Source organism: Pygoscelis adeliae, unplaced genomic scaffold (genome assembly GCF_000699105.1).
Source record: "Pygoscelis adeliae isolate BGI_AS28 unplaced genomic scaffold, ASM69910v1 Scaffold452, whole genome shotgun sequence".
NCBI lineage: Eukaryota > Metazoa > Chordata > Aves > Sphenisciformes > Spheniscidae > Pygoscelis > Pygoscelis adeliae.
This window is the reverse complement of record NW_008824291.1, coordinates 140,367-160,663: the sequence shown is the minus strand read 5'-3', so window position 1 is coordinate 160,663 and position 20,297 is coordinate 140,367. Positions and strand designations below refer to the sequence as shown.

At 44.1% G+C, this 20,297-nt stretch overlaps 1 protein-coding gene across 1 annotated transcript in view; it reads left to right on the top strand.

Annotated features, from left to right (window-relative positions):
- The window catches only part of SCRIB (scribbled planar cell polarity protein), a 96,661-nt gene that overhangs the window by 64,188 nt on the left and 12,176 nt on the right, over positions 1–20,297 (top strand). Inside the window, exons 31-40 of the mRNA XM_009318786.1 lie at positions 902–970; positions 4,275–4,325; positions 4,943–4,984; positions 5,924–6,049; positions 7,809–7,916; positions 11,244–11,291; positions 11,527–11,692; positions 14,574–14,742; positions 16,320–16,409; positions 16,720–16,908. Coding sequence (XP_009317061.1) covers positions 902–970; positions 4,275–4,325; positions 4,943–4,984; positions 5,924–6,049; positions 7,809–7,916; positions 11,244–11,291; positions 11,527–11,692; positions 14,574–14,742; positions 16,320–16,409; positions 16,720–16,908 — 1,058 coding nt within the window. The remainder of the gene's footprint in view (positions 1–901; positions 971–4,274; positions 4,326–4,942; positions 4,985–5,923; positions 6,050–7,808; positions 7,917–11,243; positions 11,292–11,526; positions 11,693–14,573; positions 14,743–16,319; positions 16,410–16,719; positions 16,909–20,297) is intronic.

Below are 20,297 nucleotides of genomic sequence, written 5' to 3'. Positions count from 1 at the left end.
TGTTCAGCCTGGAGAAGAGAAGGCTCCGGGGAGACCTTATAGCAGCCTTCCAGTACCTGAAGGGGGCCTTCAAGAAAGCTGGAGAGGGACTTTTTACAAGGGCATGTAGCGATAGGACAAGGGGTAACAGCTTTAAACTGAAAGAGGGTAGATTTAGATTAGATATAAGGAAGAACTTCTTCACTATGAGGGCGGTGAGGCACTGGCACAGGTTGCCCAGAGAAGTTGTGGATGCCCCATCCCGGGAAGTGTTCAAGGCCAGGTGGGATGGGGCTTTGAGCAACCTGGTCTAGTGGAAGGTGCCCCTGCCTGTGGCAGGGGGGTTGGAACTAGATGATCTTTAATGTCCCTTCCAACCCAAACCATTCTATGATTCTGTAGGTCTCTTTGGTAGGCCCTGTCTTTCCTATGCTCTGGGCTATTTATAAAGGTCTTACCAGTAGGTCAACAGCAATGGATGTGGCTGGGCATGAATCTTGTCTCCTTTCACTTGGGAGTGGCTTTTTTTGCTCAGTGTCTATACAACAGGAGGTTTGCTTAGACTGTGGCCCAGTCTGTTAAGGGCTAAAGAGAAGTTAGGGGGAAAGGATTCCCCGGTGATGTCTTACAAGGCAGAAGGCTTTAACCTGATTCAGTTGGCCTTGCAGGGCGTTTGGATATGATCCCAGTTCCATGTTTAATGTCATTCCCTTGCTGTTTCTAGTGCTTTTTGCAAGTTTCTGCCATGTGACAGCTGCTGTTGGGCCCAATGCTAACTCTGCTCTCTCGTGGTGAGGTGGCCCATAGTTGGCCTTGGGCTGGATGTCAGTGGTCTCCCTTGCCTCCTGGTCTCACTGCTAAGGGAGAGGCATGGAAGTTGCTGCTGTACAGTAACTATCTAGCTTTGTCTTCTTTCTTTCAGGCTCCTGCAGGCGAGTCTGGGACAGGAAATTTGAGACGTGAAACCCCCTATTCTCCTAATAATCAGCAGGTGAGACTGTCCCCAGGACAGGCAATACGGGGAAAGGCAGGGAGGCATGCTTCCAGGGCAAGATGGCACCAGAGCAGAAGGACAGCGGAAGCTGAGTATGATTTCCATCCTTGAGAGTGATACCTTTGAGGTGGAGGGGTAACCATCACAGGAGGCAACTAGAGAACTAGGGGAATAACTCTGCTCTTTCAAAATGTCTCAGAGACCCAGGAGTATAATTAGTTAGTCATAAACTCAGTGGAAAGTTATTACTCTGAGGGGTAACTTAATTCACAGGGTCATGAGCAGGGGAGTACTTAGAGCGACTACAAAATGGTAGTTGTCTCTCTTTTTTGAGAATGGCCTCACCAATGCCTTATACAGAGACTATTTAATTCTGCAATTGGTATGTCAGAAGAAATGGAGAAGTCAGGATTTGGAGAATCACCTCAGGTCTGTAAACCAGTGCTACTCAGTCTCCCAGAGAGATCCCTAGTTCTGTTTGTGATGCTGCCAGCAACCCACATCAGCTGTTCGGAAAAAAATTGAAGGATCCTGCAGCAGACAATTATAGGTTAGCCTACCCTTAGGGAATGATTTTCTAAAACTCTGGTTAGAGGCCAGCTTTCACTCTGAAATAGGAAGTTTCTTTATTTCTTGTAACTTTTGATTTTTTTTTTTTTTTGGTAAGCATTACCTATTCTCACTAGCTGTTCTTATTTCTCATATCAACTCTGATCTTTTCTTTTAAATCTTGTTAAGTCTTTGATTTCACTTTTCATCCTGTGGCAGTAGGTTTCACAAGTTAGTTGAGCCTTTTGAAGTTAAATACTCTTAAATGGATTTTTTAAATTTTCCCTTCACAGTCATTACATGTTACTGTTTTTTATAGTAGGGGGCTGGAATGAACTGAAAATTATACTTTGTACTCTATCCTAAGTCATTTTGTGTCTGTTGTGTTCCTTTTGGAGTGCAACTGCGCTCCAACTATTTGGTCCCACTAGCTCTGGTACTTACCTGATCTTTAGCTGGGTCATTTCAGTTCTCTAAGCTGGACAAAAGCTGTCTGCTTTTTTGCTAGGTTAGTTCAGCTCAGTGATAAATTGCATCATCTTGGGGTGAGGTAACAATTAACACTGACTCAGGAGAAGGGTCAGGACCATGTGGCTGGGAGCAGTGAATAGGAGAGTGGAGCTGTAGTGAGCAACAGTTCAGTCCATCTTCTGTTGCCTATCTTGCATCTCCCTCAGTTCTTAGATCCTTTGAAATGGAGTGATCAGCAGGGCCACAGTAAGATTAGAAGAAGATATATTCATTATAGTAATGCTGTTTCAATGCTTTCTGTTCCAGCTGTGTATGTTTACTTATTTGCTTTTCTGACAGCAGTTGCATACTGATTGGAGGTTTATTTTGGGCTGTTTGTAAGTTTTCCTTTTACCACAAGTGCAAATTTTCTTTAAGATTGGGTTCTTTCTATCTAGAAGGAATGGGGTGGGGGTAATGCTCCTTATTCTACAATAGAAAGAGATCTATATATTAATTTGCTCTGTCTTTAAAGATCCTCAGCTCTCAGTTGAAAAAGAAGCCCAAATCCCAAAGGGTGGCCATGTAGCTGCTCATAGAATGATTTAGGATGGAAGATCTGGTCTAAGATCACACTCTGAGCACGTCCAATTAGATCAGGTTATTCAAGGCCATGTCCAGTTAAATTTTGAACACCTCTAGAGATGGAAAGTCTACATCTTTCTAGATGCCAGCTCCAATATTTGACTACTGTCATTGTGATTATTTTTTTTTAAAAAAACCCTTGTATTTGGATGGAATGTCCCTTGTTCCAATTTGTCATAGACAATTTTCATAGTACCCCTGATGTTTTTGTTTATCAGTGTTTTGGCATTGGAAGCTCAGTGCCAATGTCCTTGCCACTAGCAACCCTCTGGCTATAATGCCATCTGCTCTTCTAACTCAGAATGAGCTTGCTCAATGATAAATTGTCTTTAGAGTCCAATGGTTTGTCATTGTCTAATTCCTGTGGCAACAATGACCGCTTTGTCTTCTCATAGCAGTCACTGCTCTGACAGTGGAAACTTTCCAGGTGAAACTGTTCACTCTCTCCTCTGTGGGCTCTGAGAAGAATAAACAAGGTCTCACTAATGCATTCTGTGGAGTTGAGAGCACCCCAGATGCAGGCATCTGCCTTTCCAATTTTAAGTTGGATGTCTCAAATTCCCTGTTATGTAGCACTTGCTGTAATTTGTAGTCTAGTCTATCACTTCAGGTTTTTTTTATCATGAATTCTCTGTAGCTTGAGCAACATATTGAATAAACTATGCAGCTTTTTTCTTGTTTTTCTCTTTTATCTCTCTGTTCAGAGATGGGTATGCCATGAGAGATTCTATTAACTTCTTAAAGCATTTATAGCCAATTTCATGACTTTGTCCTTTATTTTAGCCTTTTAAGGTCTTCAGCAGGTTTGCTCACTGCTTTCATTTCTGAGATCTAGTCTGTGTATCATTTTGGTAGCCTTTTTCCTTACTTGGTCTATGGCTGTTATGAAGTAGTGACTCTGGCAGTTGTTCTTGAAGATGCCTTGGTGTCGCAATGCTGAGCCGTTAGTCTTACTAGTGGCGTTCTCAACCTTGCATTCTGTACATGAGCTTTCTGTCATATTTACATGATTTAATATTTTTTGGAGTGCCTTCCGCAGCAGTCTCCTGCATGTCAGGTAAGGCTGTATCTGGTAGATTTAGTTCTCTCTGGATAATGAATGTTATACAAAATGGAACAGGTCCAACAGATAATACTGAAGGACACAGGGTAATCACTAGCCTTGTGGCTTGTACATTTTCTGGGGATTCAGAAGACTTGACCTTCAGGTTGTTGCTGTGGAGTAGGATTTTCAAGGAATTGCATCTCTAATTCTCTGCCACCGTGTATTTTTAATGTAAATTCTTTGGTTTTGAAATCTTTTAGTCCAGCCAGAATTTATAGGCTTATTTCAGAGCTCTTGGAGAATTACTGAGGGAAGTTGAATCCTTTGTCCTGAGGTTGGCATCATGATGGTCTTGGCTGGCCTTGCAAGCTTCTGGTGGGGGAGGAAGGAGGTGTTTGTGGTGGGTCTGTGTGTGCGTGCCAAGGAGGGCAGAGGGGCTTTCTCCATGGCAGGCAGCAAGGAGCTGCGTGGGGACACTGACAGTTCTGGGTAACTGCAGTCTCTGTGCTGGGAAAGGTGCTTGTCTCAGTGTCTCATGCGGAAAACCCGGTCTCTTCATTTTCTCTCCCATTCTCTCCCCTGATGATCCTCCCTGGCGTTGCCCCTCTCCAGATGCCTGCAGCCCCTCGGCCTGCTCATCTCTCAGGCAGGGAGACCCGCTTTGTAAGTGCCTGTTGGTGTGCAGTGTGCGCTGCTGCTCTGTGCTGCTCTCACCTGGCACCGCTGCTCTTCGCCCCTTCCTCCGGCTCTGCGTTCCCCAGCTCTTGGGCTTGGTGCACACTGAGGGCTTGCTGCGGAGAGCAGTGCCCAGGGCAGCAGGCCGAGTCACAAGAGTCTGTTCCCTGCTAGCCACTGCTGAAATGGCATCTGTGAACGCTTCCTGGCAGTGAAACTGTGGTGCTGATGGCTTTGCTCAAGCTCAGTAGCAAGTGCAGAGGGCAGGGGATGTAAACAAGGGCCAGGACCAGCTGAGCTGGAGTGGAGAGGGGGAGGGTGGGGATCAGTGCCTGGAGATGTGCAGAGAGAGTTGTGAGTGCCTTCTCACATAGCAGAGGAACTGGGAGAAGCTCTTGTGGGTGGGCTCTGGACTGCTCCCCACATGAAGAAGAAGGTATGGCGGGGGTTAGTATGGGACCTGGGGGCTTTTCCCTGTACAGAGCAGGTGGCTGGGCAGGGCAAGGGTTGAGGTTGGGAGTTTTGTATTTCTTTTTGTATGGAGCCGGGTAAACTAAAGGTTTCCTGTATGGCCTCCAAATTTACACCTGTATTTCTGTTTTCAGGCTTCCATTAACTTCATTACATCACAGGATGACAGTAAATCAGTAAGTACATCTGCCATGAAGCCTTATTGTAATGTCCCTATGCATTCTCCAGCACGTAGAGCTTGCCTCTTCCTTTTGTGTGTGCTCACTTCCAGCCCTGCAAGTCTCACTGTTGGCTCTTATTCTGTCTTCTTCAGTCCTCCACTATACCTCAAGTTTGTACAAATGCACTGTCTTAAATATTGTCAATTTGAAAACTTGATGCAAGTGTTTTTGCAGCTTTTATTCCTGTTTACCCTTGCAGCTTTCACTCATGTAGTTTTTGCTGGTTTACTCAATCCCTGCTTCTATTCTCTTTAGTGTTAGATGTTTTGTTCACTTCCACACAGCATCCAACGGTGATGACATGTAGATCAAATCTCAGACTCTTGTCTCTGCTCTTATGTCTGCATGTCTAATTGGAGCCCTAGCTGGGTCTCAGTTCATTTTCATTCCCAGCTTTTGCCAATACCCATTCCTGGCTGATGTTTCCCTACTGCATCTTCCATTTGTGATGCTTCCATTCTCCAAGCTTTAACATACTCATGCCATACCCCTCTGACCCTTGCAGCGGCTACTTGTATGGCAGATTCTTCCTTGTGTCCTGGCCTTCTCTGTAACCCACTGGTCCTGTCATGACCCTGACTTGTCTAAATCTCTTTGCTTGTCCAAAATACTCGCACCAGAGGCATTGTCTGGTGTTTGCTTCGGTAGCTCTCCCTCCCAGTCTGGTAGCTGGAGTCAGCAGCACAGCTGAGGAATTGAGCTCCGGGGCATGGATTTGTCTTATTCACTTGCATGGCAGAGATGTCTTGCTGCCCTAACTGCTCATTTCTCTTCTCTCTCTCTCTCTGTCTTCCCCCTCCCCCCCCCCCCCCCCCCCTTCTCCTGTCCACCCCCCCCCCCCCCCCCCCCCCTTCCTTTGCGTTTCCCCCTGTTGTGTGGTATTGACGTAAGTAGACCAAGCCAGGCGTCATTCAGCCTCTTTCCCGAGTGCGACAAAATGCTGCCTCACATAATTCCGAGGACGGGGACAGCCCTAACCCCTTCCAGCAACCTGAGCTGTGCTTCAATATCCAGAACTCTGTAAGTGGCCTGCAGTTCCTTCTTGCTAAGCTGTGTCTATCTGCCCTGGGTTGCTATAGTGCCACTTTTTCTGGTGGGTAGGCTGAACACACTCTCCCAATGGTGGTTTTGTAGTTTAAAGATCACATGCCATAGCTAAGGCTGGTCTTGTTTATGTGTCAGTCTGGATGCCCTGGGTAAGAACCCATACTCTTTGCAAGTAGAGTCACGGTCAGTGCATCCCGTTCATTTTTCTAACATAGGTGAGCCTCACCAGCCTGCCTGGTGTCTTCACTTACCCATTCAAGAAGTTAGCATTGTTGAAACTGTATTGCGGCTGAAATCCCCAGAGCAGTTACAGTTTTAGATCCTTATTTATGAGGTGTTGCATTCTGTTGAGGCATAAATCTTTCAGAACCTTTGTCTATCAATGTCTTGCATCTTGGAGTAAGAGCCAATACCATCTTGCTGATAATAAGTTTTATGATTTGCAAAATGATTGTTTTTGAAAAATTCATATTTCCTGGGCTGTATGTTGATGTGAGAGAAAGATTTGAAGTATTTTGGTCCTTGTCATGACAGAAGACTTGTATACCTGCAATATGGCACTTCTCTTTTTATTGACACTTGTATAACATGATACCAAATTAGAGACCTGATTTGCAGAAAAACAGCTATATATAATCCATGTAATTGGCCAAGATTCACATATTTTACAATCACTTCTGATCTTGATGTGCTGTTCTTTAGCCTATGCAGAAGGGAACATCATCAAATAACATAATTTAGCCTCAGTCCAGGACAAGAAAAACGACAAACACCTGAAACTGAGTTAGTGCAGCTACAGGGATTGAAGGAATGGAGCAGCTAAAAGGGGATTTGCTCTCTAGGAGAAAGGAAGGTGGTGGTGTCATTTCCCCCCTACTCCCATTCATTTCTGTGATGCTTTGAGCAGGTCATCCGAACTCTTCTTCCCTGAATGTGATAGGAGGGGTCACGGGGAAGACGGGTGAGGAAAAGACCAGCAAAGACAAGTGACAAGCAGTAAGAGGGTCCTCTTGGACCTTATCAGGTGTTTCTGAGTAAGTAGAATTCTGTGAAGGGAAAATTTGAGATCAAAGGCAAGTCTTCTCCAGATTATAGATCCCTCAATGGGTTGCAACTCTGGTTTAGGAGACTGTGACCATTACCCTTGAAGTACGTAGAAGTACACACCAGTCGTTTTATAAAAAGAAGTACAATAACGACTGCAAAAAACAAATGAGACTAATAGATCCCTTCCCATGAAGAAGGCCCCTTTAGTCAGAAATGCCAGATAAGGCCAGGACTTATCTTTAATTTTCTAATAAACTAAATGTGGCTTGTTCAGTCCTAAGTAGGGGTAAGACTCAACTGCATAGCTGTCTTATTCCAGGCCCAAAAGCCCCCTGATTCAAGTAGGCACATGCTAGTTGAATTGGGTGGAAATCCTTAAGGACTGTGACAGCAATATGGCCAAGAGATCAGTCACAAAATTCTGGTCAAGTCAGTGAGGATCTGTACTACCAGAAGTATCATTCTTCCACTGTCCAAGAAATAAAACGGGGCTGTGATACGTGTGCTGCTATATATAGCATGTATACAATACGCTGCTCATGTTTCTGCCCAAGGCTGCAGGAGCTGTCCCTTATATATTCCACTCTTCAGGCTTTGCAGGCTGAGAGTTGTGCTGTGTTTCCCCCATGTTTGTTTTTTTTATAACATCTGTGGTTATCTTTACCTTCTGTCTTCGTCCCTGCAGCAAAAGCCGCCTTCACCACCATCTCCTGACGAGATCCCCATCAATGTCAAGCAAGCATACAAGACCTTTGCAGCAGTGCCCTTGTCACACCCTCTGCTTGAGACACAGGTAACTAGTGTTGGCTGGGGGGGATGTTACACAAACAGTGGTACAAACAGAAGATTGAGCATTGCAGGTGAGCAAGGGAAGTGTGAGAATAGGAAGGAGGTAGTGATTTGTTTCCTCCAAAGAAAGCTATCGTGAAGGAGGGACATGTTGAGGTCCCCTTGGAAGCTGGAGTCTATTCATGTTGCGGGTGGTCACGCTGCAGAGTCCTGTCCATAAACATATCAAGTCCTGAAAGCTCATTGAATTTCATGTCGCTGTTATTCTCCCCAGACATTAGGATGCTGTTGTATAACCGTGCTGTTCTGATACAAAGAAACTCACTGAACTTCCAGAGTCCAGGGCCAGGCTAAACCATTTCTGAGGAATTTTTTTATTAGATTCTGATCTTTAACTTAATTGGAACTATTCCTTCTCCCCTCCATGTATTTGAATCATGGAACCATTCAGGCTAGATGAGGCCTCTGGAGGTCATCTGCCTCGGTCTTCCATGCAAAACAGGGCAACCTTTGAAGTTGTATGAGGTTGCTCAGGCCCAGTCCACTTGAGTTCTGAACTCCCAAAAATGGAGATTTGGAGGTCACTATGGGCAATCTCTTCCAGTGTATGACCATCTCTGCTGTGAAGAGTTTTTTTCTATATGTTTTATCAGAATTTCTTTTACCACAACTTGTGTCTGTGCCTCTCATCCTTTTGCTGTGCACCTCTGAGAAGTCTGACCTTGTACTCTGTAACCCTCCTCTAGGAAGTTGAATACAGGAATTAGGTCCCCCTCTCCTGAGCCTCCACTTTTCCAGGCTGAACAAGCACAGCCTTCTGAGCCTGTTCTCAAATGTCATGTCCTGCAGCCCCTAAATCATTTTGATGGTCTTCCACTTGACATGCTGCAGTTTGTTACTGGCATTCTTGTACTGGGGAGCCCCAAACTAGGCACACTGCTCTTGTAAGTGCTGAATAGAGAGGAAGGATTGCTTCTTTGGACCAGGGCACTCCAGCAGCTCAGTATGTGGCCAGCTCTTACTCTGCAAAGGCATTGTCCTGACCTATGTTCAGTGTGCTGTTGAGGCATCACCCATGCTGTCTTCCCTGCCAGTCCTTCCTGAAAAGCTTGTATCCATGCATGGCAGCACTCCAGTTATGCAAGATCTCTGGAGCTGTCAGTTTATAGACAATAATACTGTCACTTCATTTACTAAACTAAAGAAGCAAAACACTGTCCCCTTTGACACCTCATTTGGAAAGACCCTCTGTTCTCTTAATCGTCTTACTGCTTTCCTTTTTGCCTGTTCCTATCTGAATTCTTGCTGGCACATCTTTGATGCAAATGAGATACCCTATTTTACCAATTTCTTTCTACTGTGGTATTGTTTGTTTATTTCATTCTTTTTCTTTCTTTTTTTTTTTTCTTTCTTTCTGAATCTTAATTGACAATACCTTTCCTTACATGTCAATAGATCATGCTCACCTTTTTCATAATCATGCTATACTGGGAGCTATGGCTATTCTGCAGTGACTTGTGACAGCAACTTTGTGTTATATCGAAGCTAATCCTGTCCTCCCACTGTCTCCCTTGTCCTGCACTGGTGCTCATTTGGCCTCATATTGATCTGGTTTGGTAAATTAATATGGGTCACAAGTCTTTCTTTACTGTTGGTAGGGTTGATTTTTGGCCATTTTAGCTTTATAGACTGATTTACACGGAGTTAGATGACTGTCAGTAGAAGCTCAGGGAAAATGTTTGCTAAGCCCAGGATGAAAAGGAAGTAGAACTTGTCTCTGTTGTCATTCTTGACCCACTGGATGACCTAAGTTCATGAGTCAGATTGTGTCTTGTACACAGACGATTTCTCCAGCTTCATAGTCTCTAGCTGATGTATCGTGGTTTAAGAAACAATTAGTGATCCTGAAGTAGATCATCCTGTATTTTGCACTATTAAATTAAATTCTTTTCATCCTCCTCAAATCAACCTGTCATTCCAGGATGATATTCCAAATTATTTTGAATTTTGACAATGCTTGTCCCCATTCAGTGGAATGGGATGAATGAAATAATTTGCAGAGGTCTCAGAAAACTCTACATTTCTGTGAATCTGTATTCTGGTCTTTGCCATTCACAAATTTTATTCACACCTTCCTGGTTTTTGAGTCAAATTTGGCAATGAAAATGTTAAGCAAGGTTGGTCACAAAACTGATCTTTGAAGTCTCAGACAAATCTATGCAGTTCCTTTGTTTCAAAAATTATTTATATAATCAAAGGAGGGTATTAGATTAATCTTCATTGCACCTGTTCCATTTTAATCTTTTCTATTTATTTTTGTTTTAATTATATTCATCTGTGAATATTTGTCCCGTTGAAATTGAACAGACTGATAGCTCTGCTGCTCAAATTATTTTTGCCTGCTTCTTGATTTTTAAGAATATGTTAGCTATTGTTTAGACATGAACTGCCACCCAATGAAACAAGTCAATTAAAAATCCATGCTTGTCAGACTTGCAGTTTCACAAGTCATTTCATTCAGAATTGTTGAACAGTGATTATCTTGTCCCTGCAGGTGAGTGTATTGAGCTCCTAGGTTTTCTTCTGTGTTAGCAGCAATAATTTCTATTTCCAGACATTTGCTTCTTAGCTAGAAGCTTTTTTTTTTTCCCCTTCCCTTCTCTGTTGTTGTGCTCCTTATTTATACAAAATTTAAACTTTCTGTTAGTTTTTGGAGTGCATTTGAATGAAGTTGAAGGTAGTCTACTTGCTGTCTTCTTGTGGTTCCCTTTCATTTGTATAATTAAAAAACTCATATTTTGAATAACTTTTTGGCAGTTCTCGTTTTAACCTGACTGATTTCTGGTTCACAGATGGATTCTGTGGATCAATTTCTTCTTCTGCCCCCTGTAGTTCTACTCAATATTCTCTTATTTATTCTGGTAAATACAGATTTCTTTCTTTCCTGACGGTGTTTCCACTTCTTAGAAGTAAATTTTCAATAGTTGCGTCTTTGATTTAAAGAAAGTCTCAGCCTCCTCCATCTTCAGCTAAGCTCTCTGCTCCTGTTCTTCACCTATTTCCCCATGTTTTTCAGTTTCTGCCCTTTTAAAAGTTGTCACCATCTGTTTCTGTTTAGCCCTCAATTTAACGTAAGTCCTTATTACTCACAATTGCTAAGCCTAAAGTGGCATTGTCTTGTGTTAATTCTGGGACTGTTTTGTGAACCAGTCCACCAGCTAATGTCCAGGACTGCTGCTGTTTATGTGGCATTGGTGACACTTGGCTGGAGGGCAGGAGTGGTGGTAGAAAACTTTCTTTTTAGAACGTGCATGTTTCTCTATATTCTTAGGAATTGCCTGGTCAGACCAGCACAGAGAATCCCAAAACTGCCCTGGAGGTGAGTTCTGGTGGCTGGAGCTGGAAGTAGGATGGGGACTCGCAGAGGATTCAGGCTTTTGGGGCTGTGGATGTGGAGACAGGATCACAGTGTGGGCACTGTGGGAGGGGAGGGCTGGGGAGGAGGAAGAGGGTGTGGAGCACGTGGCTGGGGTGGACAGGTGCGGGGCATGCAGTGTGGGGAGGGAGGTTTGGCTCGGTTGCTCTGTGGGCAGTGCCGGGTGTGGCTCTTGCAGGTGGCCACGCACAGCCCCAGTGGACTGCACAGCCCTGAGCAGAGATCCTTCCGCGAGAGGCAGAAGTATTTCGAAATTGAGGTGAAGCAGCAGCAGATGGATAAGCCTCCCAAGCGTGTCTCCTTGGTAGGAGAGGATGACCTGAAGAAAATGAAAGAGGAGGAAGGTATGTTGGAATCTGTGCAAGGAAATTTGGCCTGTTAAGTGAATCCTTTCTCCATGGGAAGCATGAGAGAGCACACACACCAGAAATCCAGCACTTCCAAAAGCCTATGGGTGGTTATTCATAACGCCTGGTAATAGCTTGAAGTAAGTGAATGTTAAGGAGTTTTGTGGATGCTCCACTGTTACTATGTGGACTGGTGGAAGTGCTGTGGTGTGAGGGTTTCCTGTAGTTGGTAAACACTTCAATAAAATTTTAAAAAGCTACTACAAATGATGATGTTTCTTTGTAAGCTGCCCAGGCTGATATGCAGCAACGTGGGGTATATCTCCAACAGCAGAGCTTTTATTGCTCAGTATGCTGCTCTGATTTTGCACAGGGCTTGCAACAGGAGGGGAAATTACTGCTATAGTTTTTGATGTAGTTTCCTCCTGCTTGAGACTTGTTTTAAAAGGTGATGAGGAACGATGTTAAGTGGAAAAAAGGGCTTCTACTGAAATCCTGTCCTGTTCCATAAGAAAATACAGCTGGAATTGGACTCCTGGGTTTGGGAGCTGTGACTCTGTTGCTTGCAAAGATTATCGTAGAATTTCTTTTGTAAATTGTTAGGTTTTGGTTTTGAGCTTGGTTTTTTTTCTTCATTTTATAAATACCTAGTCTTCTCTTTCCCACCTTCCCTCTATATTCCTATTCAGGGGCTGTTTGTGAATTTGTCCAGAGCATTAGAAACCTTCTCTTTTTCATTTAGTAGTTCATTTTCACTTAGTAGTTCAGGAACATGAATACATTTTAAGACAAGTGTAAGCTCATAAAAGGTAGAAAGGAAGGTAAGACAAAGAAATTGCAACTTGTCATTTTGTGTTTCTTCAATGCAATGTGGCCAAAAGAATCACAGGTCCAACATAAGAAGTTATCTGGGTATGTCAGACTCTTACTGTTGGCTAGAAGAGAGATGTAGGAGACTCAAAGATCAAGATATAAAGTATGGAAGGAGAAACTGTAGAGTAATGACGAGTTTCAGGCTTGCATTTCAGCTTGTTTGGAGATTTGTTAAGCAGGGTAGATGAGGAGAAGCATCACCTCTAATCAGGATATCTCTGAGTACTAGAATTAAAAAAAAATACAATAAAAAAAAATATCTCTGGGGAAGAGAGATCCCATGGTGAAGATTGTCCAGACAATAAATTAAGTTTTAGCTTACTCAGGATGAAACGTCCTAATTGCATATCTCAGTGTTAAGTTACATCCTCTGGATCTTTGCAACTCCAGCATTTACACAGAGATTTCTGCTGCTTTGGGCTACCACTGCTAGCAAACCGCAGCATTAGAAATTTCAGCATATGGGCACACCTAGTTGCCCAAGTGTTCTGTTTGCATTTGTTTATTTTAAAAACATTTAATAAAAGAGGCAAAGCAGCGTTATTACTTTGCAGTTATGCTAGACAGGTCAGAACAGAATAGAATATTTCAACTGGAAGGGACCTACAACAATCATCTAGTCCAACTGCCTGACCGCTTCAGGGCTGACCAAAGGTTAAAGCATATTGTTAAGGACATTGTCTAAATGCCTCTTAAACACTCACAGGCATGGGACATCGACCACCTCTCTAGGAAGCCTGTTCCAGGGTTTGACCACCCTGTTGGTAAAGAAACATGTCCTAATGTCAAGTCTGAACCTCCCCTGATGCAGCTTTGAACCATTCCCAGGCATACTGTCCCTGTATCCCAGGGAGAAGAGATCAGCACCTCCCTTTCTACGTCCCCTCCTCGGGAAGCTGTAGAGAGCAATGAGGTCGCCCCTCAGCCTCCTTTTCTCCAAACTAGACAAACCCAGAGTTCTTAGCCACTCCTCATAGGACATGCCTGTCACCAGCTTTGTTGCCCTCCTCTGGACACATTTGAGTACCTTCACATCCTTCTTAAACGGTGGGGCCTAGATCTGCACACAGTACTCAAGGTGAGGCTGCACCAATGCTGAATACAGCAGGATAATCACCTCTCTTGACCGGCTGGTTATACTCTATTTGATGCACCCCAGGATGCGGTTTGCCCTCTGGGCTGCCAGGGCACACTGCTGGCTCCTAATGAGCCTGCTGCCAACCAGCACTCCCAGATCCCTTTCTGCAGAGCTGCTCTCCGGCCACTCCTCTCCCAGTTTGTACTTGTGCCTGGCATTACCCTGTCCCAGGTGCAGAACCTGTGTCAACAGCACCTCCCAGTTTAGTATCATCAGCAAACTTGCTAATGGTGCATTCAGCTCCTGCATCCAGATCGCTGATAAAAATATTGAACAGAACTGGCCCTAGAATTGAGCCCTGAGGAACGCCGCTGGTGACTGGTCGCCTGCAGAATAGCTGCCTGCAGAGAGCAGCCTGCTCTCTGGCCCCTTTTTGTCCCTGATCCTTTTGTGACCTGTATGTCTGACTGCCTAATGGTTCCCCTGGTCCACTGCCATGTGTGGAGGCCGGTCACCAGCACTCCAGGCTTTGATCCCTCCAGGAGGTGAGTGGGAAGATCGGACTCAACATGTGTATGCAGATTCCTAGGGCTGTCCACTCTGGGGAAGGGGGCAGAAGAGTCTGCACACAACTTCCAGTTTGAGGATGAGTACACTCAAATGATGAACTGTTGGAAATCTGTTCTATAATGTCCAGGAATGGAAGTTTAGTGAATAAGAAAGGAGGGACTGAGGGAATGGTGTAAAGTTTGTTACATCTGAAGCATTAGTGGAGTGGAGGAGAAACAAAGGCATCCATGGAGAGGGTATGGACTTAAAACAGCACAAACTTGCAGGGATGATGAGCATAAGGACCTGCCCAGAGGTTGCATCCTTGTGGGGGTTTAGCAAGTGCTTTCTGGTGTGAGTCTGTCTTTATTTTGGCAGCTCGAAAACTGCAGCAGAAACGTACCCTTCTGTTGGAGGAAGAGGCAGAAGAGGATGAGATGGTAAAACAGGTGCCTGAGATGAGCATGCAGTCCAGTGTCATCATTGAAGGAGTTGAGTACAAGATTGAGAGACTAAATGGAAGGAGCATCCAGGCTCCAGCTACTCGGTAAGACAAGACTGGTAGCTCAGTACCACCCACATGTGTCAGAGGCGTCTCAGTATCAATAATTTTCAGGGAAGAGGGCTGGGCAGTATTTCTTCTTCAGCATAGAAATGGGCAGGTTTTTCCAGCTCTTTCTTTTCAGAAGAATAGCTCCTTCAGCTGTGCACTTGGGTATGTAGAGATGTTGATTTTTAGAGATAGCTAATTCAAGATAAGCCCTAATGCTGAACCTAGGTTTGGAGTTTTTAGGTTTTTGTTTCCTGGTTCTCCTGGACTTGTCCTCCAGGTTGCCTTGATGTTGTTTTTCTAATTCTTGGGCATAGAACTGGGGAATGAGAAAAGGCTTCTCATAAGACTTCAGATAAAAATAAGGTTGCACTAGAATAAAGCTGAAGCTGTCCTTACTGACTCTCTCTTCTGAGTCTTTGGTACATTCTTCTCTTCACAAACACTTTTATTGTCAGTCTTACAGTGGCTGAAAACACTTACCCTGTCATTTTGAATCTCATTTCTCTCCATTGTTTCTGTCCAGTGTCTGTTGAGGAACTTCTCACATAATGAATGCACTGAGACCTTCCACCTCCTGTCCTGACAGGGTAACTCTAAGAAAGGACAGCAGCCAAATGCAAACCAGCTTCTTGGTCTGATGTGAAGGCCTACTTATCCCTACTGTTTTCCTATTGAAATGTGGGAGGTTAGAGAACAGTAAGGCAGGATCCATCAGATGACTTTGAGTTGCTTATTATTTATGCTTGAACAAAGGCAAGGCAGTGAAATAGACTGAATTTGTGTTTCTTGAAATATTTTTTGTCATGCTAGAACAGAAACTGAAATTTAATCAAAATAAACTTGAGCAGTAAAAATAAGAGCTCAGAGTCATGATAAACTTTCTCACTGCCAACTGAGCCACAGTAACTGTGTGCATGTTCTTAACCTGTGGAAAACAGGCTTGTGTGACCTCCTTTCATTACCGATCAAACTGAGTAGTATCTGCATGTGCACAACTTAAGAGTGCAGATGGTACCTACAACTCAGCTGATCTGAAGTTTGCGGTAATTTGGTTATGAGCATAAAGCCTCAGTGTGTCAAGCAGTTGTGCATAGAGTGGCTACACTGAGAATCGCTGTTCTGAGACCACTCAGGATTCATCCCTCGCCCAGATGTGCATTCACTTACAACCCAGGAGGGTCATCCTTTTTTAACATTCATCCATATCTGACATCAGCAAAGGAAAAAGCTGGAAGCAGCCAGGCTGCCCATCACGTAATGGCAGCTGGAAAGAGCCAGGCTAGAACTACGCAAGAACTTGTCAGCAAACACGGTGGATTGCATTTGAAGAGTGTGTGTGTGTTAGTGGATGGTTGATTTCTAAATGAAGAAAATGTTAGAGAGCGTGAACATTTATGAAATCAACAAGGAAATGCTTGCAGCCATGAAGAAGGAGCTGTTGAGCAAAATCATTAAGGGTCGTGTCTTCAAACTGAACTAGTTACTGCTTTCTGGACCTTGGATCTGTTCCAAACCTTTCTCGGGTATGCCAGCCTGTGGTACTGTCAGCTGACATGCTTGTTTTGCTCTAGGCCCTCTGAGGTCAATGAGAACAGCAGCTCACAGAGGAATTCACTGGAAGAGGGAATCAAGCCTGAGCAGAGAACCAACTCTATGTCTGGGTAAGTGGATCAGCAATGTCCTTTGCCTAGGAGCTGCCAGATGATGGTGCAGATGGCACCTCCTTTTTAGCAGACATAGGGTGTAAAAGGAAGGATTTTGTGGAGAAAGGGAAACTGTGATCGGAACCAACTTCTTAAGAGAAACTCACCTCTGTTATGTGTCCTTCCATCTCCCAAGGTGATGTCCTTGGATGTGGTACTAAACAGCTGATTGGGGGTGTCAGTCATCACCTTTTATCTTGAAAACAGGCAGATAAGAGTTGTGGTGGACCAGGACAGCCTACCTCTCACTATTGCTCTCTCTGCCCAGGTTGAGTCCATTATATCTTGGAGCAGGGGATCCAGTGGCACCTGTGCGGACAGCCAAAGCTGAACGGCGGCACCAGGAGCGATTGCGAATGCAGAGTCCTGAGCTTCTGAGTGGTCAAGAGAAGGAGCTTTCTCCAGCAGAACGTCGTGCCCTGGAGGCAGAGAAACGAGCAATGTGGAGGGCAGCACGGTGAGACAGAAGAACCTTCACTGTTCTCTTCACTAGGCTAGTTCAGGAAAAGGGGACCTGCTCCATGTCTTTTGGATTACATGATATTAAAAACAGGGAATAAACAAGCCTTCCTAAGTAAGATGTTAGGGGAAGTTATATAGTATCTGTTCAAACAGTGCAAAGCATCCACCGCTTGGCTGAGCTCATCTGCTTCTGACAGCTACATGGGTGAGACGTCTCTTATATTTCAACAGTGCTTGCACAATCATGAAGACAGTGGAGTTTTATAAAAAACATAACTTAAACACCTTTATGTGATGGTGAATGTATTCCTTCCCTCTCAGCGCAGAGCTTCCCACCTCCTTTGTAAAACATGAAAAAGGTGATATTTGTTGAAGCTGCAAGATGACATATTCAAAATGAAAAATGGAAAGAGCATTTCATATACCCAGTGTTGCTAGACTGAAAAACTTGCTGAAGCAAGAAATTAGCAAGACGAGGGCATTCTTATCCACACAAGCTATGTCATCAGCTATGAAAGAGTGATTAAAAATTGTTTTGGAAGAAAGAGAACTTTCTAGCTCAGAACTTAAGACTTGAAGCTAGTCCAGGCATTTACTGTGTCATATAATTCCTTTCAAAAATTAGTCAAGCTGCTTCTATAACTAATTATAGTTTTCTTCCTATAATGTTCTGTAGGAGGCATTCAAAGAACAATCTGAAATAGTCTCTTTTGGGGTTTGAATGAGAGCTTTTAGAAGAACAGGGCTGCTAGTGACTCATCCTTGCCAGCCTGCTAGATAAGACGCTGGAGGGTTTACCATGAGTTGTGATATCACTTGGCAATTCCAGTGTTTGTGCTTAGACATGGATGATAATGGTGCTGTCGCCTTCTGGGGAGGCTCTGAAGATGAAGAAATACATAGTGGAATCCTCAGTGAGAGCTGGCTAATTATCTAGGGCTTTGAGGGTACAAAGCTTCCCATTGTTACTTGATCATGTAACAGATCTGCTTGTGATTTATTTAGAGCTGGACTAATATTCCTAGTACCAGGGCTTTTGCCCTTCAAGAAAAACTTTCTTGATATCCTCCAACTCTTTGCTTTGGATGAGTCCTTTGCCTGGTCTGTCTCAGCTGGAAATTTTTTTCTGAAGTACTGCCTTAGTTTCACTGCGCTGCCCCATAATGTTAGAAAGCTGAACAGGTCACTGGAAAACCTGTTTGTTATATGGAGCCTTGATTTGGAAGAGATTGACTTCTGTCATCTTGTAAGCATGTTTGTTAGACCTTTGAAGCTGTCCCTGCTTTGAGCAGCTTTTGGATCACATGACCTCCAACTGGAATTACTCTGTGAGTGTATACTTAGTAATCTCTCCTTCCCCGGCTCCCCACTAATGGGGATGCCTGCACACAGGCACAGTGATGAGTCAGGATGTCAACAGTGTGCTCTGGCAGGATTGTTTCTGCCCTGTGATATTGTTTCATGCTCCAAATACTGTGGGATTCTGTCTGCTGCTCTGATGCGCTGAATGTTCTGCTGTATTTGGCATCTCACGCCTGTTCTAGTTGATGCTGTTCCCATGGTTTCTGTGTCACAACTCTTCAGGTGGCATCACTTGCAAATGGAAGTTCTGTATTTTCACATTAAGCCAGGAACAACCCTTTTACAAAAATAAAAGTGGAAGAGAATTTGTAAACAGTGCCTACCAACACAGACCCATTGCCCTTGTGTTACAGGGCTAGAAGCTGCATAGGTGTTGTGGAGCCAAGTGTGCGCTTACAAACCTACAGCTCAGAAGAGGCTGGCTGGGACTGATATGACCAGATCCAAATTCTTGCTCTGGCATATGCTTCCTTATGATGTTGGATGGATCACCGAGTCTCTCTGTACTGCAGATGCACAGAGAGAGGACTCTAATAGCACTTCTTCATCTCACAGGAAGGCTATGAGTGTTGAATACATTAAAAATTGACTATCAGTATGATGCTGTGTAATAAGCACCACAGTGTCATCAGGAGTAGGCATCTTGCACGGAGTTACTGCTCAGTCTTTGCACCTAAAAAAAAAAAGAGCTCCACTGTTGTATTTGATCCAACAAAACAGAAGTTGTCTGTCAGGCTTCTCCTCCTGAAAATCAACATCACTGTGCTTGGAGAGCCGGTAGAGACTGATCTGTCATTCCTTCCCAATTAGATACGCAGGATTTTCTCTCCCTCATGCTTCCACTTCCCATGCATGTTTCCTCATACGATGGGGCAGGCTTTATGAGGTAATGTCAGCTCTAATTCCTCCTAAGCCTAAGCATTAACATATCCAAGGAATGCTGTAATAAAAGCTTTGTTTAAGGTGGGTGTAGAAAGGAGAAACATGACATTGCCTGCTCAAACCTTTGAAAGCAAAGCCATTACAAGGACATTGCTCATGTCACAGAATGTGCACCACTTGCCTCAGGACTCTCTGGTCTTCCATGAACTTGTTGCTGTTGTCAGCAGATAAAGGAATCTGAAAAATGCTGGGTGGGGGGGGCGGCAGGATTTTTTTAGGTGATCACATGATTTGCTCCTGTAACATTACTGTACATCTGACTATGCTTCTGGGTTAGCTAGGATTTTGTTGACATTGCTTAGAGCACAGTAAGAGTTCTACATTACACTGTAGAAGGGTTAGTGAGTGTTGAGTATAGTGGTTTTGTCAACTATGAGCAGGATAGAGATCCCTGCATTCCAAACCTTCAGTCTCTTCTCTTCTAAGCGTGTTCTGTTCATGGAAAATGAACTAGTGAAGGGAGAGCCTTTTAGAGGTAAGAATACATGACAAGGAGAAGCTACTTGCAGCTGTCTTGCTTTTCAGTTATCAGATCCAGTGTTACTGTTTTTAAGTTCTGCAGACCAGGTCCTCAGCTCCACTTTGCTTCTGATACCAAGGTGTAGCTTTTTATTCAGTTCTTAGAGAAGTGCCTGGCTGATTCCTTGGGTAGGGTTAAGGCCTTGCTTATTTTGGCATTGGCAGGAATCAGTCAGTCACCATAATATGCTCCTTTTTATAAGGCAAGGATAGACTGTTCCCCGCTACCACTGATCTCCCAGGATGATCTGTCTTCTTAGGATCCCTCTTCTATAACTGCTAGAGCAGGCACAGTGACATGATAACAGCCAGGGCTCAGGTCTTATTTCCAGAGGCCCCCAGGCAGCACTACATGTGCTGTGTGGGAGGGAGGACTGTATTGCCCTGCACATGGTGCTGCAGCCTCACTAACCTGTTTTTTCTTTAAGTGCATGCCACTGATTTTATTACTTTCTTTCTAATCTTCTATCTTCTGCTTCTTTCCAGTTCTCTGGTCTGTGTGCTGTCGCTTGTGACCCCATCAGTTTGCACCTTCTTGGGCTTTCCTTTTTCTCCCTGTGT